Raw genomic sequence first — 20,615 nt, 5'->3', positions numbered from 1 at the left:
GTTTCCAATAAATTCGTAACTCGCGTGTGTAAGTTGTGTAAAAGTTGTGTAAAGTCCTGTTGTAAATGTTGGTGTTAACTTGTGGTTGTACACGGTGTCCTCGGTGCTCTCTCCTCCCACTCTGATCATATGACCGACTCTTGACTCCACTTCCTCAAACCTTGTAGCCTGCAGAGAGAAGGGTCTCTCTCCGTGTCGCAGCAAGGCGGTCCTCCGTCTGAGCGAGAAACGAAACCGCGCTTCAGCTGAACGCCAGCGCCGCTCCGTGTAGCAGCCAGCCAGCCAGCCAGCCAGCCAGCAGGCTCTGTTGGTCCAATGGCGGGTCCGAGCAGCGGAACCGGAGCGTCGGGAAGCCGGCCGAGAGGCCACCACGCCGCCCTCACCTTCCTCACGCTGCTCACCTGCTGCGTCAGGTACGCGGAGAGCGCCAAGCCGAGCAACATCATCCTCGTGCTGGCCGACGACCAGGATGTTCAGCTAGGGGGGATGGTGAGTAGATGCACCCGGAAAACGATGGATGATTTATCAGCTGTATTGACCATGAAAACACTTAGAGTGACATAATCTCACTTTTTAAGGTAGGGCATTTCAAAATATAGGGTGATAATGTGTTTACAGTCGCCTAACAAGTGAGTTTAAAGCCACTTTATTGTGGTTTATTTGAGTTTGTTTTCACCTTTGTACCCATAAAATACAGAAACCAGAAGTTGGACTGCATCTGTTTAGCTTTTACATTGTTTTGATGGCTTGCTGTCACCTTTTTAATCACTTTACAGGTGAAACGATCAATTATTTGACAGAATATTAATCTGCAAAACCAACAAATTCACTAACAATCAATTAAATAAAGCTAACTCAAAATCAGTGAGGTTATAATGCATCAATTCAGTGGTGATGTGTTAAATTATAGAGTTTACAGATTCCAGTGGAGGACGGTGTCACAATGCCTCGACACTGATTATTGACAGTGCATTTATGTTGTCTTCCCGGACGGATCGTTTGTTTGTCGGGACACGAGTTGCTTCACACGTCAGTCTGTTCTTCTTTCTGTTCTGCAGACGCCCATGAAGAAAACCAAAGCCCTGATAGGAGATGCGGGAGCAACATTTGTGAACGCTGTGAGTATTTTTTTTTTTTAACCGACAGCTATAATAAATACCCCAAACTCGCCGTGTCAATATACGGGTCTGTCCCAAAGACTGAGTATAAAACTGGATGTCGCTTCTGTGTCATGAAGTGCGATACCACCGAGGGCCATTAGAGGTCTCAATTTCTGGTATCGGGACAACCCTTGCGATACCAGTAGTCTTTACCGGTACCACTGACATTCCTCTACTGTTGATACCAAAACCTGACTGCACCACAGGTCTGTCAATCAAACAGACACGCCCCCAAACATACTGCTGTTTTAGGCCTAGTGAAGCTTAGTGATGGGATTATTTTCAGAAGGATCGACAGACCACTGATCATCCAACCCCTGGTGGCCCTCGATGGTATTGCACATATGTCTACGTCCACTTTTATATAACATTATATTTTGACAGACTGAACGGTATACAAGGAACAGGCTTTTGAATCATATCTGTATATAAAAATGGACGTAGCTTCTGGGTCTGAAAACAAAGTCAGCGCACGAGTGCCTTAAACTACAATACCGCCGAGGGCCACTAGGGACCGGCTCCGTAGACTCCCATTCAACTTCTCTCATAAAATACAAAGTCAACGAGCTCTTATTAGTTTTCTGTTGGTCCTTCTAAAAATAATTCCATCTGTAATTCGATATTAGGTCTCAAAAACGGCATGTTGCGGAGGCGTGTCTGTTTGATTGACCGTGTCGTGGTACAGTCAGGTTTCTGCTATAGGTGGGCGGGGCTTAGTGTCGAGTAACGTTCACCGCCAGCTCCTCTTTAGCTCGTCCAAATACGGTCACTTCTGACTCCAAATGGGTGACGACACTGTCGATTGCAGCTCGTTTCGAACGCACGACTTACAGTGGAGTATTTTTCACATCATTTTATTTCTATATTTACTTCAGGAAAGCACCTGAACAGCTACCGTATGACTTACCAACTCATCGTCACACGCTGAATGAGTTGCACATCCTCCTCTCCACTGTCACGCTTTTTTCCTCTCATCATCTGTTCTCTGCTGCTCTCTCCTCTTCCTCTTCTCGCCGCTCTCGCTTCCTCCTGCCCTGAAGTTTACAGTCACGCCGCTGTGCTGCCCGAGCAGGAGCAGCATTTTGACGGGCCGGTACCCCCACAACCACGACGTGAGGAACAACTCCCTGTCCGGGAACTGCTCCAGCCCACTGTGGCAGAAAGGCCCCGAGGCCGAGGCCTTCCCCATCTACCTCAGCAAACTGAAGTACCAGACGTTCTTCGCCGGGAAATATCTCAACCAGGTTGGAACACGCGTATAAACTATACACTGGAGTGTATCTGCAGGGTTTGATATACTTTTGGTGTTTTCAAAATTTAAAAAATTAAAAATCTTACCTCTGATAATAAACCAAAGAGGTACAATCAACACAGCCCCATTCTGTACTTTGTGTTATATTTTGTGAATTTGATTCACTAAATTCACAGGGACATCGCTCAAGTGACCGATCGAACAGAAAAATGAACTGTAAATGATCCAGAATTAGCTCGATTGGTTCATTTTCATCAGTTGTTGCTCGCTAGTTCTTAAAAAGGCAACTGGAGTCTTATTTTTGTTTCAAATTTGACAAGCTAGGTAGAAAATGCTCCAGCATGGTAACACGCGGACCTACGATCGTAAGCACGGTAAACATTATACCGGCTAAACGTGTTGGCGCGGCGATGTTTGGATCCACTGCAGTATTTTAAATACAGCCTCACGGAGCTGCTAGCGTGTCAGCAGTTTCTATAAAATGTCTTGAATTCCAAGTTGTTGTTTTTTTTTTTTTTTTTCTGCCTTCAGTACGGTAAGAAAGAGGCAGGCGACGTCGGATATGTTCCACCTGGCTGGGACCAGTGGCATGCGCTGGTGAGTCACATATTACACACACACACACACACACACACACACACACACACACACACTGTTCATTTTAAAAGTACATCTTTCATCGCGCTCTGTACCGTGTGTGACCTGCAGGTGGGGAACTCCCAGTACTACAACTACACGCTCTCGGTGAACGGGAAGGAGGAGAAGCACGGGGACAGTTATGAAAAAGACTACTTGACAGACCTCATCGTGAGTAGTTCATCCCACTCTTAAGCCTGCGATCAGCAGCTTTTTGTTGTTGTTGTTGTTGTTGTTGTTGCATCGGAGCCTGCAGAGCCTGGAGAGACGTCTATGTGAGGATTTACGGGACGAAATACGACCGTTCACCTTCCAAACTGTCTGCTGGCTTAGAAATATTAAATGTGCAGAGTCCTCTTTGTCTGCCGGTCAGCAGAAAGGTTAATGTGAGAAACAAAGCTAATATACAGTCAATTTAATTGACTTTTACCTGCTGGTGGTTGTTGAGGAAAACACTATATATCCTCTGGGGACCAGGAATACCTGGTATTCTAATGATATTTCACTCTGAACCAGGAATAGCTTGCTTTCTTTCTTTCTTTCTTTCTTTCTTTCTTTCTTTCTTTCTTTCTTTCTTTCTTTCTTTCTTTCTTCCTTTCTTTCTTTCTTTCTCAAATCTTTTTACTGATTTTCTAAATAGTTTCAACCAAAAAACATAATTCCTACCCCTCAAAAAGCTGGGATAGACAATAAATTACATTCATCCGAGTGTCGTTTGGAGGTAGTTGAACCGTGAGAAACTGACACAAACAAACAAAATGAGGCAAAATAGAACCTCGAAAAACAAACAAACAAAAAAACTTTAACATAAATAGAAACAAATACCAATTCAAAAAACCCTAAAAAAAAATTTTGAATAAATAGATCAATGAAATAAAAAGGGTGGGAGGTGTCTGTTAGTGAGCTAGCTGACTTGGTCAAATAGTCCATAAAGCACAAATGTCTGTGCTGTCTGGGAGGACAACTAAAGTCTTCAGGTTTCATCTTCCGGGGACCAAGAATGTCTATAAGGAGTTTCGTAGCAATCCGTTCAACAGATTTAAGGTATAAGAGGCAAAAAAAAGAAGAAAAGTTTAACACTTGATTAATGCCTTTTTTCTAAAGATTTGGGCTTCATCGAAAGAAAATAGCTTCAATATACGTGTTTGTCAGTTGTGGTCTTTCGATGGAGGGGGCTCTGCCAGGGATATATCAACAAAAGCAGATTAGTACTCAAATAAACTGCGAAAACGAAAAATAAACTGAAACCAAAGTTTGGAAAAAGGGGCTGAAAAATTGCTAAAAAGCCGAAAAATCAAAACATTTGGTGAATCATGACAAGAATCTTGATACTTTTGTGAAATTTGAGCTTTGAAAAGTCTGATTTTACACAGTCTGAAGGACGAATTACGTGTTTTCAGCAGCTTTTGACCAGTTTTTATTTTTTATTCTGGGTTAATAATGACAGATGTAAATACACAACCTTTCCTGCACAGTCTTGCAGCTCATTTACCCACTTTTGTTTCCTGGTGTCTCATCCTCGTTCCAATAAAAAAAAAAAAAGTTGACTCTCTGCCCTCGGGCGTCTTATTCAAAGCTAATTTTGTATTGAGTCTTTGTGCGTTTGTCGATCCAGATGAACCGGTCCCTTCACTTCCTGGACGACAGGAGCCCTCAGCATCCGTTCTTTCTGATGCTGTCGCCTCCGGCTCCTCACTCGCCCTGGACGGCGGCGCCGCAGTACCAGAAGGAGTTCAGCGACGTTCACGCCCCTCGAGACGGCAGCTTCGACAAGCCGGGGAAGGTCGGCCTGAGATGGCGCGAGATATAGTCTGTGCGACGTCTGCTTTCTAATCACGTTTTCTAATGAATCTACATTTGTCCGCATGTTTCAGGACAAACATTGGCTGCTGCGTCAACCCGCCAACCCCATGCCACAAAGCACTCTCACCTTCCTGGATGACGCGTACAGGAAACGGTACGACCCGCTAAATATTCTTCTTTTTATTATAGACTGGACTAAAGTATTAAAACGCTCCCATTGCATATTAAAAACGATTAATAGAGCGGTTCTTAAATAAGTTTGTAGCTGCTAAACGGACTTCATAGCGCCTCTTAGAGCTCAAAAGCTGAAACTGACTCGGTAGGAAACGACGGCTGGTTTTTCCTCGTCTTTTTCCGTAAAGTGCCGACTCAAGGATTTTGGGCTTTTTTTGTTTTGTTAGCATGACCCACAGACACGTGGTACACGCACCAGTTTGAAATAAACAGGAATTTTAATTGAATTTACACCTGTAAACAACACGTGACGAGTCGGAAAATCCAGAGGTCGGGAATTCCACGAGAGGGCGACATTCGTGAGGGCGGTAAATACGACACCGTTTGAAGGCAGCATTAGCCGATGGGGACAATTTTAAGAGTCAGGGTTCAGAAGTAATTTGACATTTACTAAACTCTTTGATTACAAGGGAAGTAATGATAGAAATTCTGTGAATCAACTGTGACGTGTCCGGCAGGTGGGGGACTCTGTTATCTGTGGACGACATGGTGGAGATGCTGGTGAAGAAACTGGACAGCATAAAGGAACTGAACAACACCTACATCTTCTACACCTCAGACAACGGCTACCACACAGGTCTTGAATCTGAATTTTAAGACAATTTTTTAATTTACCATATAGACACTATGATACCATGAAGATGTGTAATTTCTGTGATAAATACAATATAACGGCATGTAAAACACCAAAACAGCTCTCTGGCTAAAGCTAAATTTACACACTTTCTCTTGTTTTTCTTGATTTTCAAAATACATTTTGATGCTCTTAACATTTGACTAATTTAGTTATCATTTATTTTGTCGTATCACAAAAGTAATGCAGCGGCCGAATCGAATCATAACGAAAGAAAAACACCAGATAAATTGTTGGTGCTAAAAACTAACCAGCCTAGTGTAGTTTAATTAATTAATGCTTTTCTTTTTTTATCTACTTGGACTTGCTGTTAATCATATATAATTACAAATAGATGTATTCAAATGTCTCATTAGTTTAAATAAGCAACAAAATAAAAAAAAAAATACATTTTGCTTGTGGAGTTCGTTTTCCCGACAACGTTTAGGTACAAAGAGTTTTACAAATACAGTTTTTGTGCAAAGTCAGTTACTGCGATTGCTGATAAGCGTTAAAGAGCATCAAATTAGGGTTTATAAGTTAAATATCTGTTCCACGGTTTTGATTTCGAGCTTTCTCTTTTTTTCTGCCTTCGCAGGTCAGTTCTCGTTGCCCATTGATAAGAGGCAGCTGTACGAGTTCGACATCCGGATCCCTCTCATGGTCCGCGGTCCCGGCATCAAACCGAACCAGACGCTGAAGGTTCAACTCTTCCCAAAACCACGCGCACACTTCTTTGCTCGAACCGCCTATTAAATACGGTCGCACTCCTTCCTCGGTTTCATTTGTATCTTCCAACCACTTTCTTCATGCCGTGCGACTCTTCCAGGCTCCGGTCCTGAATATCGACCTGGCTCCCACCATACTGGACATATCCGGCGTCAACCTGTCGTCCGTGAACGTGGACGGGCAGTCGTTCTTCTCTCAGATGGTCAGCTGCTTCCTTTACGTGGAAGCTGAATGTTTTTCTAAAGAATGTTTTTCTAAATGCTGCTTTTCTTACCCCCCCCCCCTCCACCCCCCGCTGTAAATCTTACCGAAAGTTTTTCTGTTCAGGCTCCCTCGTTGCGTAACGGCACGGCACGGCCTTATTTCCTCGTGGAGTACAACGGAGAGGGGCATCTAACAACGGACCCTTCTTGTCCCAAACTCGGCCCCGGACTATCTGTGAGTGGCTGCGACAACAACAACAACAAAAAAAACAGTACCCGCATGCTAACGGGTACTGTTAGATAATAATTTAGGGTTAATATATCCTGAATGAATCGGATTTTATAGTAATCCTTTTAAATGTAAGTGACGCAAATATTGGACCCACCGCTTCCAGAACATCAAAAAGATTGGCGATTTTTATTTTTATTTTATTTAATGCCCAAGTTCGTGTTGTTTCTACTTCTGAACAGACGCAATTTTCGGCACAATTCTTTTATATTCCTAATTGCCAAACTGTTTAACAGTAAAAGAGACATGATTTCCTTTTTTAAGCCCAGTTTCTTAAAGTTCATCTACACAGCGGCATCTCGTAGAATCGTACAGTATGCGCGAAGCAAGTAGTTTGATTCATTTTAAAAGTTCAACTTTAATCCTGAAATGTAATTTTATTCTGGGAATAGAATTTCAACCGTATTCTTGACTTTTGTTTTTTATTTATTATCGACATATTGACTTTTGTTTTTTTTTCAACATTTTTACTTTATTGTCATTTTGACTTTTTTTTCTTGAACATTAAATTTTTTTTCTTGATATTTTTACTTTTTCTCCTCGACATTTCAACCTTCTTCTTGAAATAGTTGTTCAACTATAGAGAGGGATGTTGACTTCATCCTCAACATTTAGATTTTTGTTTTTTAACACCTAAAGAATGTCAACTTTATTCTTGACATTTTGACTTGTTTCTGGACATTTTGACCTTATTCTCTACGTTTCAATTTTTTTCTCAGCATTTTGACTTTGTTATTGACATTTCTGTTTTTTACCCGACATTTTTACTTTATCGTCATTTCGATTTTTTTTTTTTTCTCAACAATTCAACTTTCTTCTTGAAGTAGTTGTTCAACTTTAGATAGAGATGTTGACTTCATTCTCAACATTTAGAATTTTTGTTTGACAATTTGACTTTATTCTCAAAGTAGTTCAACTTTATTCTTGACATTTTGACTCGTTTCTGTTTTCCTCAACATTTTGACTTTATACCTGACATTTTTTTTTTTTACAACCTTTTACCATTTTTCTCAAAAGCAAAGATTTTATAAAAAAATCATCCTTTTTTTTTTTGGTCATTTATTTCTTCACATTCTAGATACTTTTAGCAAATTTTGAATGCTTTAAACTAAAAATCGCCCATATTGCCCCTATAACCTTTTTAATTTAACATTTTCTCCAGCAATGTTTCCCAGACTGCGTGTGTGAGGACGCCTTCAACAACACGTACGCCTGCGTCCGGACCCTCGACGGCAAACAGGACCTGCAGTACTGCGAGTTTGCGGACACCGAGGTACGGCGGTCATTTCAGTTATTTAAATAAGTGGTTTCACGGGGCCGGGTGTGAAGCGTCTCTCTCTCTGGTTCCGCGTCCCGCAGTCGTTCGTGGAGATGTACAACCTGACGTCGGACCCGCACCAGCTGGAGAACATCGTGAAGAAGGTGGACCCGTCCGTCCTGCAGACCATGAACGCGCGGCTCATCAAGCTCCAGTCCTGCGTGCGCGACAGCTGCCGCGACGTCGAGTGACGAGGAGGCCGACGGTGGAAGCTGCCAATCGCAGACCAGGGCGTGCTCGGAGTGGCGGGCCGATGTCGTTTACGTGTGAAGACGTTTTGACATGTTTCAGAGCCGATAAAACACAGGTGTAACTAAAAAAAAATAAAAAAAAAGTCCAATTTAGCAGTTTCAGGGTACAGAACGGAGTCATTACTTTTTTTAGGACATTTTCTGTTTTGATGATGTATTTAGGCAAGAAAATCAACACCACTCTTGGGCGGTACATATGACGCTACAGCTGTAGCTGGCTTAGCTTAGCATAAAGACTGGAAACAAGGGGAAACAGCTGGCGTGGCTCCGTCCAGTGTTAACAAATTAATTGAATTTGCGGCGTCACACAAACGTGATAAATCACCCTTTATGCGTACCATACTCTCTCCTGTCCAAAAACATATCGCAGGTTGTTGTTTTTTTTTACTTCCCAAAATATGTTACCATTGATCATATTTGTAACACCTGTGCTTATCATTTTTTTACAAGTCAAAATGTCCGCTGTTTTTTTTTTAGCCCTGCTCGTTTGCCTCATCCTTTTTTTTAGAGTTTATTTAAGATAAACTCCTCGTTCTCGTCCATGCTGTGATGTTGTTTCTGCGTATAAACTGCACTGAAAACCTGATAAATGTTTCAGAAGTCCCTCTGAACTTTTGACCAATCTGAGAAACACAAAAACCTCGTCGGATGTTTTGATACACAACCAAAGGTTTGCTGGAACTCTGTAGTCTTCGAAGATCATCTGTTTGTACGGTTATAGTTTGACTTTTTTTATTTTTTTATTTTATTTTTTATTATTATTTCTTGCTGAGAATTTTATACCACTCTCAATATAAAGCCAACACTAGCAGCTACTTAGCATAGCTCAGCACAAAAAAAAAAAAAAATTGCTGCGGCAGCTGGCCTGTCACTGTATTAATACTCAACATATCAGTTCTATAATTTCTACAAAAATTGAAGTGTAGAAATGATCATTTGTGTTTTTACAAGCGGTTATGCTAAGCTACGCTAACCGTCTGCTAGCTACATATTAAGTCTCGCCTTAACTCGTGGCAACATTTTCCAAAATGTCAAATTGTTCCTAAGTTCAGTGCAGCTCTTGAAGATATTTGTGCTTATGCTCATCATTTTAATAATAATTGTATTAGCACTTTCAGTCAAAGCTTGAGTGTTCGCTCCAGTTTGGTGCCTTAAATTAGAAGAAAGGACTTCAACCCCTGATGTTTATTACTTATTTTTTTAGTACCCACGTTAACTTTTTAAAACGGAAGCTGGAAGTCGTGCTGCAACACTTTTTGCGACTTGTCTTTTCTAATTGTGAGGAATCTATCAAGGGAACGTTGAGGCGCTTTAATGCTCTGTTTGCACTGACGAGGCGGGCGCACCTTAAATGTGAATATTTTTTTGAACTGTGATGAAACCGATTCAAAATAAATCAAATGAAGCATTTAAATGATCTTCTCATGTTCATTTCTTAACGACGTTACCAAGTGCTCCTACTTTGCATTTAATAAGTATTACATAAACATTTAATTAATGGTTGATAACGCACTGGACACGCGTACCCTTTTGTGAAGATGCTGTTTTCGACTTTTAACTTTACAAACCGGAAAGTGTCGCATGTAAAAATTTGCCAAACCATTATTAAAGGCTTAAATGGAAGAAAACTCGTTCAATTACATTTAAAAGCACAAATTGCTTAATTTTTTTTTAACTCGGTGAAAATGCGGGTCATTTTCCACTAGTTTTTTTGGGATTATTTAAATATAATGAAATGTAAATTTTGAAAATTAATCTTCAAATTTGAGATTTCCCAGTTCCCATAATTCTTGTCCACAAGCTTCCCAAATTTTAGATGCGTTATGTAAAAGTACTAAAGTTCTGAACCGACCAGATAACACATTTAAACCCAGTCAGTCTCATTGAGAGAAAGGTTGATTCATTTTAATGACAGTTTTGGAGGCAGTAATTTGTAGTGCTGTAGAACTTTACATGTTTATACCGACAGGTGTTCCTGATTTTAGGTGAGATAAATGTACCAAATCCTAAATGCAGCGATATATGTACACCTGTTTTACTTGGTTATAATAAAAAATAAAAGAGGTACTTATAACCCTTTAATTTTACAAATTTGTTGCCGATACGATGTGAATTCTTTTGAAAACTACATTTTAAATGATCGAGTCTACAGTTTTGTTTAATGACCAACTTATGTCACACGTAAACAAACTGTAGATACCAGCCACACACCAGGGGGCGCTGCAGGGTGTGTTTTTTTTCTTTGTTTCAAGATGCACAAAATAAAACTTGGTGCTTCGAAATATCTTATATGATCCCAGTCTGGGCATTTATTTCAAAACATTGAACACAAACATGAGAATTTTATCTTGTGAAACACCTTTCAGGCTGCAAAAAAAATAATAACAACAACAACAACAACAAAAAAAGTAGACTGATTGTGACTTTTAAGGTTTGTTTAAATAACAGGTCCTGATAATAAAATGAATCTTCTCATGACAGTTGTTGGAAGTATTTTTCAGTGATGCATTTTCTTTCTTTCTTAAAGTTCATCTCAGGGAAGCGCTGAGGCTGAAATCGGTCTGCGGGAAGGGTGTTGCCACCCCCACCCCCCCCCGGTAGTGTTAGCTTTAGCTCCCTCAGAGGTACTTGTACACGGCTTTAACCTGCAGGGTCTGGATCTCTAACTTCACGGGGCATTTGTAGAAGTGCGACAGCAGCGACTCCGAGTAGCCGATCAGGAAGTAGAACTTTTGCGGCGGCATCTTCTGCAGCATCAACGCGCAAACGATGAGCATGTTGCCGCGCCTCTTGATCACGACCTCGTTGGCCAGGCAGCCGTGGAAGGTCCCGAACATGAACCTCCGGAGGAAGACGTCCTCCACGGTGCGGTCGGACGCCCCCTCCTCTCCTTTCAGGTTACCTGTCGGGTAAGAGATGTCACAAAGGAGAAATAAAAACGGAGTCATGGCTGAGTCCCATTTAGCTGCTTCAGTTTCCGGTTGCAGAACGCTGCTGCGAAAAAATGCAAATAAACAAAACATAAATGTAATTTTCAGTGTGTCTAACATTGAAGGTTGGAAGTGGAAACTTTGAAATAATTTTTAAAGACAAAGAAAAAAAAAATCCCTAATTTTACATAAATTAAGGACTTTTTTTAATAAGGATTAGCTGTCCCGCCTGAAACCTTCGACATCACTGCTTCTGTAGTTGCTTCTCTCTGCCTGTAGGGGGCAAACCAGTCCAACGGTATGAAAACTCGCAAAGTTTTTTTTGTGTGCTTGAAGCTAAAACAAGTTAAATTGCGCGTTAAACTCACTGGTGTGCTGCGACAGCCATCCCTTGCGGTGGCCGATCTGATGGGGATGAAGCGCCTGCTCGTAGGTCAAAGGTTTGTCACCTTTTCCCACTCGGATACGAGCGGCTCGATTCTGGAAGATAAATTTTTTTTTTAAAAAGTCAGAAGAGAGAACAAATGTCAGTAAACATCTTTTCAATGGCTTTAATATTTTCCTGTTGTGATGCAAAAACACCTGAAATGAGAGATAATTTTTTTTTTTTTTAAATGGTCCCTGAATCTCAAAACTTTAATAATACATATAAATCATATATCTTAAACAAGAGTGTCTTTGTCGTAGCAGCCTTAAGGCAAGCATGACGTGTTGAACACGTGTCGTTTACCTTGCAGCACGCCGCAGTGACATGAAGGCTTCTGCAGGACCAGCTGGACCGGGTCAGGGCGCTCTGCAAAGACAACTGAGACATGAAAAACCACCATAAGTCCACGAAGGGCGCTGAAAATGAGCTACGGAAAATATACCGCGAGCTCAAGCTTCTTTTTGGTTCTCTTGTTTGACTTCGCCTCTGGTCCGCCAATCAAATGAAAGTGCATTCATGTAAAACGACACGCTTGTGATTTGTTTTGCGCTATAAAATTAAAACATTTCGATTTTAACTTCATTCATATTGAAGAACTTTCAGTAATTAATTTGACAGTAATCGGTGTTGAATTCTGCTGGAAGGTTTTCACTGATTTGTTTACATTTAGATTTGAGGACTTTTCAGCTTTATTGCTCAATTGAGAAAAGTTGCTTGAAAAGTCACCAAATGTAATTAGTTACTTTGTACAGTATTAAAGTATTTACGTTACTTATTGCATTCGTAGCAGGGTAACTAGTAATATTTAAACTACTGAAATAAAATTGACTTTAACCACCGGGGTTAACTTAAAACAGGATTTCCGAGGGGTGTTAAACTATTCTTTAAGTTTTTTAAATATTGTCTAGAAAAGCTTTGCGGTTGCAGACAAAATGTGAGAAATTAAAATTGTGAGCAATTACATCGCCGGTGATGTTACACAAAGACTGGAAAAAAAAAGACACGATCCTTTAAATGAACACCCGAAGCAGTTACAAATTCACACACATTTAAGTTACCTGCGTGAATTTAAAACTTATTAGAAAAACACAATCAAGCATGTTAGAAAAATCTAAGGAGCAACAAGGATGTCAAACGTTTGGTGTGACCAGGAGGTCTGGAAACACGGAGCACACCGGTATTTACAACGTTAATACGTTTTCATAGAAATGTATTGTTTGTATATGTATATACTTTTAAGTAATTTGCTTACCAGCAGCTTCACGCTTCCTGCGCTGCTCAAGGACGCCGCCGCCATGTTTCCTTCAATAGTAAACGCACGATGCTGAACAAGCTATAACGCTAATCTCTAATTTGTTTCTTTTTCCAACGCCGTTACAGTTTTATAAAACAGCTCAAACTTTTTATGAACATTGCAATAATTAAAACTTGGGCACAAAACGACAACGTTGGCTTTTCTCTGAGAAAGCGTGGCTGTAAGCTGGAACCGGTAGTTCGAGGAGCAGGTATCCGTTTCCACCGGACGATCGCTGAGCTGTACCAACCGGAAATAGGAAAATAAAACCGTTTGGGGAAATGCTAGCTTTTAGAAGAAACCAAAAATTACCCGGAGTTTGCCACAACGAGTTTTGATAACTAATAACTTTAAATAAATAAATCACTTTCAAGCATTTGAAAAAAAAAAAACCTCTTCTTTTTTTTAAATTTTTTTTATAGGCTATAAAGCTATTTAAAAATAACACTACAAGTAAAACATTTTTCCCCAAATGTTTTACCTGTTGAACTCCTTTTTTAGTTAGGGATTTATGTTAGGGATTTGATTTTTGCCCATATCCTTCCTGGGTTTCTTTTATTCTTTGAGCATGTACATGTTTGTGTATGACAGAGATAAATCAAAAATAATAAAATACCATATCCCCCCCCCTTTTTTTTTAATAGTTGAGCTAATTTTTTATTTTTTTATTATTTCATCAAGGTTAAACTTGTGCTATATTTTTCTGTTATATTCCTTGTATTCAACTTAAACTTTCAATATATTTAAAAAAAAAAATATACACACAAACTCCGCCTTTTTGTGAAAAGTTTTTAACCGTTCGGTTTGTGCTCTTATTCTGAAAAACAAAAACAACAAAAAAATGCACCGGAAGTACTTTCATTGTTCTGGAAGGAGGAAAAAAAAAACAGTCGGGTAACCCGCAGCGCGTCCGACTTGTTTATGAACTTCTATCTTTCTCGGCGGAGACTCGTTGTATTTTTTTGGGGGGCGGTGAGCGTCCGTCGGGGAACTTGAGCGGCTCGTCGACACGGTTGAAGGCCGCGATGGCGTCGCCGCTGGAGATGACGGAGATGTACGACAACGCTCTGCTCGGGATCCTGCAGCACGTCGGCAACATCCAGGACTTTCTCCAGATCTATTTCGGGTTCTTGTACCGCAAGACGGACTTTTATCGCCTGCTGTCGAGTCCCAACGACAAAATGGGTTTTCCTCCAGGTGTGGCGGAGAAGATGGTGCTGAAGGTGACGTGGTTTTTTTTTTTTTAATTTTAAATTTTTGTTTGTTTTGTTTCAGCTAAATCTTGTAACTTTAACACGCAATTCGTTTGAATTAATTTGACCCCTCCCTCCCTCCTCGTGCGTTTTAAAAACATTATTTTTGTCTTTTTGTTTTTATTTTGACATGGCATCCTTTCAGCAGTCAGATTTATTTGATTTATTTTACAGTTGCATTAATGCATCACAATGCTATTTTTATGCCGCACTTTTCAGTCAAATAGTGTCAAAGTCAAGCTGGTATTAAGCCGCAATACCACCCAGTGCCGCTAGGGGCTGGCTCCAAAAGGCCTCCACGGACTGTCATTCAACTTCTCTCGTTAAATTCAAAAATCGACAGATTTTTATTATTATTGTGTTTAGTTATTGTGGTTTAGTAAGCTCCTCACTCCTTCTTAATAGTTTTCTGGCGGTCCATCTAAAAACTAATAAACAAACTAACAAGATGGCGCCGGTCGAAATCGAGGCTCTCACAGCGGCCGTTCACCGACATATCAGAGAAGTCGTTGCAGGTTGCCGCTTGACCGAGTCGAGTTCAGGCTGCGTAAGGTCACGCTTATGGCGTTATGGGAGTTTCCTTCAAGCCGTCGTAACCAAGCAACACCGCAGCAGCTGGTCGCCGCTCCTCCTCTCAGGTTAAATTCATTTCCCGCGATCATCTTCGATTCTTCCCTTCAGACGTTTCAGCTGTTCGAGAAGCTGTCGGATCACGACAGAGAGAGACGGCAGAGCGAGCAGCAGCAGCAGCAGAAGAAGAAGAAGAAGAAGGAGGAGGAGGAGGAGGAGGAGGAGAAGGAGGAGGAGAGTAGAGGCGTTCCCGCGGCGGTTCAAGAGCTGGAGGTCGTGTCCGAGCGTCACGAGGAGGAGGAGCAGAGCGCAGAGGCGGCGCCGCTGACGGAGAGCTCCCCGTCGGACGGCGGGGACGTCGCGGCCCCCGCGGCCCCCGGCGAGGCCGTCGACCCTCAGCCCGACGGCGGCGGCGGTCCGACAGATCAGGCGGCCGCAGCCGGCTCGAAGCCAGCGGAGGCGTGAGTAACGGACGGGGTTTTACGCATCAGAGCCCCTCGGGTTCTTCTTGGTCTCTTCTCGGGTGCGGGTCCCGGCGGTCGGCCGTCGCGTAACGCCGTTTTCGCCGCGGCGTCAAAGAGGCGGCACGATCGCCGGCGGTCGCGTGACCGAGCGGAAAGTCGGGCGGAGTCTCGGACGGGGGGAAAGTCGAGGGCGGTCGGGTGGAGCAAAACCCACGGCTTTCACCCGGGAGCTCCAAGTCCGAACGCCGGCGTGGATTTCTTTTCAGACGCCGAAGCGGGATTTTTTTTCTAAACCGTAACCACGTAGTTTATACGTTGCCAAAACCCGAACCGACCGGCGAGCGTGTCACGTCTAAACCGAACCAGGACTTTTTCCAACCGTGGGTTTGTTGCTTAAACGTAACGCTCGTTTTTTTTGGGGGTTCCTCTCGATAACGCCGGAAAGACTTCACACAAAGTTAAGAGCCTTTGAAATGTGTTGCGACTCGGCGCCCGGAAGTAAAATGTAATTGAAATTCTTTGCTCGTTTGAAGAAAAAAAACAAAAAAACGAGCGTTATTCGAGGGAGCCGTCGCCGCGGCCGTGTTTTTCCGCGTCGCGGTTTGAATTGCGAAGGCCGTCCCGTCTCCCGGCGGCGTCGAGTTCCGTCCAGAACGCTTTTAAAAGTCCCGCCGAGCGTCACGAGATCGGACCGCCGGCCCGGGAAGGTTTTGACGTCGTTCCTTTTTTTTTTTTTTTTTTGGGGGGCCGGGGCGTCGGGTGATTGTGCGTGTTGCGTTTTCCAGAAGCCAGGACCGGTTCCAGTGCGACCCCGACAGCTACAACGGCGCGGTGCGGGACGCCTACAGCTGGTCTCAGGACTACACGGACGTGGAGGTCCGCGTGTTCGTGCCCAAGACGGTCGTGAAGGGCAGGCAGGTGAGCGCAGAGTCTGTCCCATTCAACCCCCCCCCACCGCCGCCACCGCCTGTTTCACCGATTGTCGCCGTCTCTTTGTGTTTCCCGCCCGCCGTCGTCGCTCAGGTCAGCGTCGGTCTGCAGCCCGGCAGCGTGCGAGTGTGCACGAGGGACGGAGCCGAAGAGAAAACCCTGATGGAGGGGGAGTTCACGCACAAGATCAACACCGAAGACTCTCTGTGGAGCCTGGAGCCGGGGAGCTGCGTGGTCGTGAGTACACGAGGACTTTTTTTTTTTTTTTTTTTTTTTTTTTTTTTTTTTTTTTTTTTTGTTAAGTTATCACAGTGACCCAAATAAAGGTTTTAGCTTCTTTTTTTTTTTTCTGGAAATGTGGATTTAAAAAAAAACCAACAACAACAACCGGATGTTGTTTTAAACGAGGTTCATTTACAACGTTGAAGAGCGTTGCCGTTGAACGCGACAACCGTTCCATTTTCGTGCAACAGGAGCAGTCTCGGGTCTCTTCTCAGAGTTGCATTATGGGTCGTTTGAAAAAAAAAAAAAAAAAGGCTTCGACTTCGTAGAAGCGCTTTCTGTCCTCGGAGGGAACTTAATCGGGCTTCCCCGTCTTTGACCCGCAGCTGTCGCTCAACAAGACCTCCGAGGTTTGGTGGAACGCGGTGCTGAAAGGCGAGAAGGAGATCGACATCAACCAAATAAACCGGGAGCGCTCGATGGCGTCGGTGGACGAGGAGGAGCACGCCGTCCTGGATAGACTCACCTTCGACTACCACCAGAAGCTGGCGGGGAAACCGCAGAGTCACGAAATGGTGAGGAAACCCGACGTCGGCGCCACACCGGCGGTAAACGCGCGCCGCGCACGAGTTCTTCTTGCCGGCGTGAAAAACGCGGCGACTCCTTTCTTGCCCGGCCGCCCGTCGGTGAACGAAACGCGCGCGGTCCGAGCGGGAGTCGTTATTTTCGAAATATTCGAAGTCGTTGAAATATACAAAATGGATTCGTGCGCGCGGGATATCGTTCTTCCTCATTCCCCCCCCCCCCCGTTTTTTTTTTTTACCGGCGCCCGGTCGCAACGCGTTACTCCCGCCAGGAGGTGGCGGTAATTGCGCCCGAAAGCTGGTTGTCAACCGCCGTTAAACAACACAGAGAGAAGGAGAGCGCGTCGCTGCCGGTACGCGACGCGGTGCGAACGGGAGAAACGTACGATGGCGACTGCAACCGTCAAAAAGTTCCTTGTCGATTAATAATCGCACGGCTCCGAATGAATTTCCGAAAAGTATTTGCACTCGAGAGAGAGAGACAGTCCAATGTCACGGTAAAGTGTGTAACACCCACGCGCGTCCACTGGAGGGAAGCGTGGTTTTGAAGCGCAGCGCCCGGACGCGTTCAAAACACTTTCGTAAGGAAAGGCAGGTCACGTGACGCGAATGCCTGTTCGACGAAGGTAATGAGAAGAAGTGAAAAGCGTGGTGGCAAAACTCTGGAGGGCGGGGTTCGAGTCCGGGAGGTGACGAACTTTTCTCCAGAGTTTTTTTTGTCTTTTTTTGTTTTCCCCCCCAAACCATAACCACGTGGTTTTTCTGTAACTCCCCGCCCCCCAACCCCTTTTAGTCCCTCTAGTGGACGGGCGGGTGTATTACACACTTTTCGAAGCGATACCCGGTTTGACCAAGCAGAAAGGAAGTGGTGGATTTCGGACGCTCGGTGCGTCCGTCGGGCTCTTAACGGTCCAAAAAAAAAACCTGCATCTGAGCGGCACCTGTTTAAACGTCCCCGTCTCCGTGTCTCCCCACAGAAAGTGCACGACATGCTGAAGAAGGGCTGGGACGCCGACGGGTCGCCTTTCAAGGGGCAGCAGTTCGACCCGTCCATGTTCGACATCCCGCCCAGCGCCGTGCAGTTCTGAGCCGCGTGCCAAAACTCAGCCAAAACAAATGAACTGGATCTAGTTTACTTGCGGGAGCGGCTGCAGTAGAGTCAACATGTACCTGCTGGAGGTTTGTCTTTCACTGTAGGAGCTGGGTTTGAGGATTAAGACGGGTGGGGAAAGCAGTACTCCCAAATACTGACGAGGACGGGTCGTTATGTCGAACTTTTTATTTGATGTTTTTGGCCGATTGAAATCTGATAAATATGGTGTTTCTCTTTTTATTTAATAACTCTGGAGTGCCTCTGTGTTTGTCTGCCCTACTGAGTGATTCTGCTGTTATTATTTCATATTTATATTCCCCAGACTGTCAAGGTTTTTCTTTTTTTTCATTTTCATCTTTCCGTCGCCCGGTTTCCAACCAAAATTTTAACCGGAAAATCAGCACAAGAAATGCAAATGAAAACGATGTAGAAAAAAAATGATGGACATGGATGTCATGTAATAATGTGAGCAACGTGTGCTCCACCTCAACCAAGAGTAAAAACCTTTTTTTTTTTTTCCAAATACATTTACAATACATTTTTCTTGTTTTTTTTGTTTTAATGCGCAGATAATAACGGAAGTCTAACGTCTTGTTTTTGGCCGTGAACATGAACTCTAGTTTATTTTTCTGTCGTCTGTCATAATGATGGAGAATACTACAGCATGGAAGGACCGCCTGATGTGAAGATCCGCTGCTGCTTCACTGGTTCAGCTGCAGCGGTTCTGGATCTGCTGTTGACCCTCAAAACAACCAAAACAAAAAGAAGGAATTATTAAATAAAAACTTGTTAAAAAAAAATCTAAATTGAAAGTTCATTCTTGACTTCCAAATCTCAACTCCATTTACTTTTATAACAAATTAAACCAATTACTAATTTATCTGTTATTGGTCTGTAATTGAATATGAAAATAACACATGATTTGCAACACATTTTGGGGAATACATTTGTATTAATATGCGCTTATTAATCATTAGTTATTAGTTAGCATCTATAATTTTACCATTTGGTTAGCCAATTATTTATTAATGCCTTATCAAGCAGTAATACAGTGTTGATAAGGCATTGTTAAACAATTGGTATGTCATGGTTTATTAATGTTAATAAATTGATGGCTAGTGCATTAATTCATGATTAACAAGCTTTAAGCATTAATACTAGATCTGTACCATGAGGGATTAATAAATTAGAATGAATTCATTTAAAAAAATAAAAAAATACATGATTGCTATATAAAGGGAAACTTTTGTTTTGAAAACCTTTAGAATATTAATTGATTTTCTAATGTTTTCTACTGTCTTCTGTTGGTAAGTCCACAGCTGCCGGTAAACAACTCAAAGATGAAACAAACTACATCAGCTAAAGAAGTTTTCACAAAACGATTTCACTTAATACTATAAAATGCATTAAGAGGTCATCATTTGTTTATTTACAATTGAATAACTATGAACTCATTCTAAAAGTGGTCAAGTACATGGAAATAAAAAGCTGCAATACATGAACTAGTCCCCCCCTCCTCCTCCTCCTCCTCCTCCTCCTCCCTTGGGAAGGTTCGATGCTTCCATCTTAGAGCTGGATGATACTGAGGTACCTGAAGTCATCCCTAAATTCACCGCTACGGTCATCAATCTTTCCGCTGAGCAGATGGAAATAATGAGCCGATGATGTACTGAAGGGAAGAGATGGAAAATGGAAAATGGAAAATTGATTGTATGGCAAGGAGGAGCAAGTAGGACTCGGAGCAAGCTCGTTTCTCTCCAGCTGGAGGGCAGAGGTCACACGTGACCCGCGAGTTAGCCCGCCGACCGCGGCGAAATGTATTGAAATGAATTGAATCTGAATGCAAAATTTGGATTCTTTAAAGGGTTAGTTAAACGTGTCCGGTTTTCCTGCTGATGTTTAGACGAGAAGATTGATAGGCGGCCTCTCTCATGTTAGCACAGTTAGCGTGAAGCTGGTTAGCTTAGCATAGTTTAGCATTAAGCTACTAAACTGACAAAAAAAAAAAAAAAAAAAAAAAGTCGGATGTTTCACATTAATAAACACCTTATTATATCTTGTTTGTATACACTATCCAAAAACCAGAGTGTGACATGAACGTGTTGTCGTATCATGGGGTGTTAAGCGCTAGGCTAACTATTTGGCTTTAGACAATCATATTTTTTTAACCATAGTTTTAGTCATTTTCATAAATAAATATCAATATCTCACACGCCAGTAAATATTACATTAATTGATTATACATTAAAAAAAAAAAAAGTGTTAGTTAATGCTTCACTGACATATGATAACTATTTAGCTCCAGCGTTATGAGCATTCAGAGAGTATCATAAAGAAAGCGGTATTCATCTTTACGTTAT

At 42.5% G+C, this 20,615-nt stretch overlaps 3 protein-coding genes across 5 annotated transcripts; 2 read left to right on the top strand and 1 right to left on the bottom strand.

Annotated features, from left to right (window-relative positions):
- The first annotated feature begins 194 nt into the window (after positions 1 to 194).
- gnsb (glucosamine (N-acetyl)-6-sulfatase (Sanfilippo disease IIID), b) lies at positions 195 to 9,902 on the top strand. The gene is made up of 13 exons (XM_069701283.1): positions 195 to 489; positions 1,059 to 1,118; positions 2,201 to 2,404; positions 2,944 to 3,009; positions 3,121 to 3,219; positions 4,664 to 4,831; positions 4,923 to 5,005; positions 5,544 to 5,662; positions 6,297 to 6,400; positions 6,528 to 6,629; positions 6,755 to 6,865; positions 8,082 to 8,192; positions 8,279 to 9,902. Exons 1-13 carry the CDS (start codon positions 316 to 318, stop codon positions 8,426 to 8,428), a joined length of 1,551 nt encoding a protein of 516 aa, XP_069557384.1. The 5' UTR covers positions 195 to 315; the 3' UTR covers positions 8,429 to 9,902.
- Positions 9,903 to 10,770: 868 nt separating this feature from the next.
- Positions 10,771 to 15,078, bottom strand: mrps24 (mitochondrial ribosomal protein S24). 3 transcript variants are annotated; one of them, XM_069701441.1, is made up of 4 exons: positions 14,950 to 15,078; positions 12,149 to 12,223; positions 11,787 to 11,898; positions 10,771 to 11,390 (listed from the first exon to the last, which is right to left on the bottom strand). In XM_069701441.1, the coding sequence occupies exons 1-4, from the start codon at positions 15,052 to 15,054 to the stop codon at positions 11,107 to 11,109; spliced, it is 576 nt and encodes a 191-aa protein (XP_069557542.1). In that variant the 5' UTR covers positions 15,055 to 15,078; the 3' UTR covers positions 10,771 to 11,106. The 3 variants fall into 3 exon arrangements, with proteins under 3 accessions (XP_069557542.1, XP_069557525.1, XP_069557534.1); XM_069701424.1 differs by lacking the exon at positions 14,950 to 15,078 and adding an exon at positions 13,098 to 13,380; XM_069701433.1 differs by lacking the exon at positions 14,950 to 15,078 and adding an exon at positions 13,098 to 13,380 and having other exon boundaries at positions 12,149 to 12,211.
- On the top strand, positions 13,984 to 19,055 carry nudcd3 (NudC domain containing 3). Its single transcript, XM_069701357.1, has 6 exons — positions 13,984 to 14,362; positions 15,074 to 15,423; positions 16,212 to 16,344; positions 16,450 to 16,593; positions 16,965 to 17,153; positions 18,140 to 19,055. Exons 1-6 carry the CDS (start codon positions 14,165 to 14,167, stop codon positions 18,248 to 18,250), a joined length of 1,125 nt encoding a protein of 374 aa, XP_069557458.1. The 5' UTR covers positions 13,984 to 14,164; the 3' UTR covers positions 18,251 to 19,055.
- The last annotated feature ends 1,560 nt before the right edge of the window (positions 19,056 to 20,615 follow it).

This window comes from Brachyistius frenatus, unplaced genomic scaffold (genome assembly GCF_029030835.1).
Source record: "Brachyistius frenatus isolate BFR_SWC_R1_liver_20210118 unplaced genomic scaffold, ASM2903083v1 Contig_3, whole genome shotgun sequence".
Taxonomy (NCBI): Eukaryota; Metazoa; Chordata; class Actinopteri; family Embiotocidae; genus Brachyistius; species Brachyistius frenatus.
This window is presented reverse-complemented; position numbering and strand designations above follow the sequence as displayed.

What these genes read in the sequence shown, in the direction of transcription:
- gnsb (XM_069701283.1), top strand. Translation starts at nt 316, where the DNA reads ATGGCGGGTCCGAGCAGCGGAACCGGAGCGTCGGGAAGCCGGCCGAGA. An exon ending in GAGCAACATTTGTGAACGCT is followed by an intron (nt 1,119 to 2,200) that starts GTGAGTATTTTT and finishes CCTGCCCTGAAG; the next exon opens with TTTACAGTCACGCCGCTGTG. An exon ending in CCGGGAAATATCTCAACCAG is followed by an intron (nt 2,405 to 2,943) that starts GTTGGAACACGC and finishes TTCTGCCTTCAG; the next exon opens with TACGGTAAGAAAGAGGCAGG.
- nudcd3 (XM_069701357.1), top strand. Translation starts at nt 14,165, where the DNA reads ATGGCGTCGCCGCTGGAGATGACGGAGATGTACGACAACGCTCTGCTC. An exon ending in CGGAGAAGATGGTGCTGAAG is followed by an intron (nt 14,363 to 15,073) that starts GTGACGTGGTTT and finishes TCTTCCCTTCAG; the next exon opens with ACGTTTCAGCTGTTCGAGAA. An exon ending in CGGTCGTGAAGGGCAGGCAG is followed by an intron (nt 16,345 to 16,449) that starts GTGAGCGCAGAG and finishes GTCGTCGCTCAG; the next exon opens with GTCAGCGTCGGTCTGCAGCC.
- mrps24 (XM_069701441.1), bottom strand. Translation starts at nt 15,054, where the DNA reads ATGATCGCGGGAAATGAATTTAACCTGAGAGGAGGAGCGGCGACCAGC. An exon ending in ACTCCCATAACGCCATAAGC is followed by an intron (nt 12,224 to 14,949) that starts GTGACCTTACGC and finishes TTCATGTCTCAG; the next exon opens with TTGTCTTTGCAGAGCGCCCT. An exon ending in TCACTGCGGCGTGCTGCAAG is followed by an intron (nt 11,899 to 12,148) that starts GTAAACGACACG and finishes TTTATCTTCCAG; the next exon opens with AATCGAGCCGCTCGTATCCG.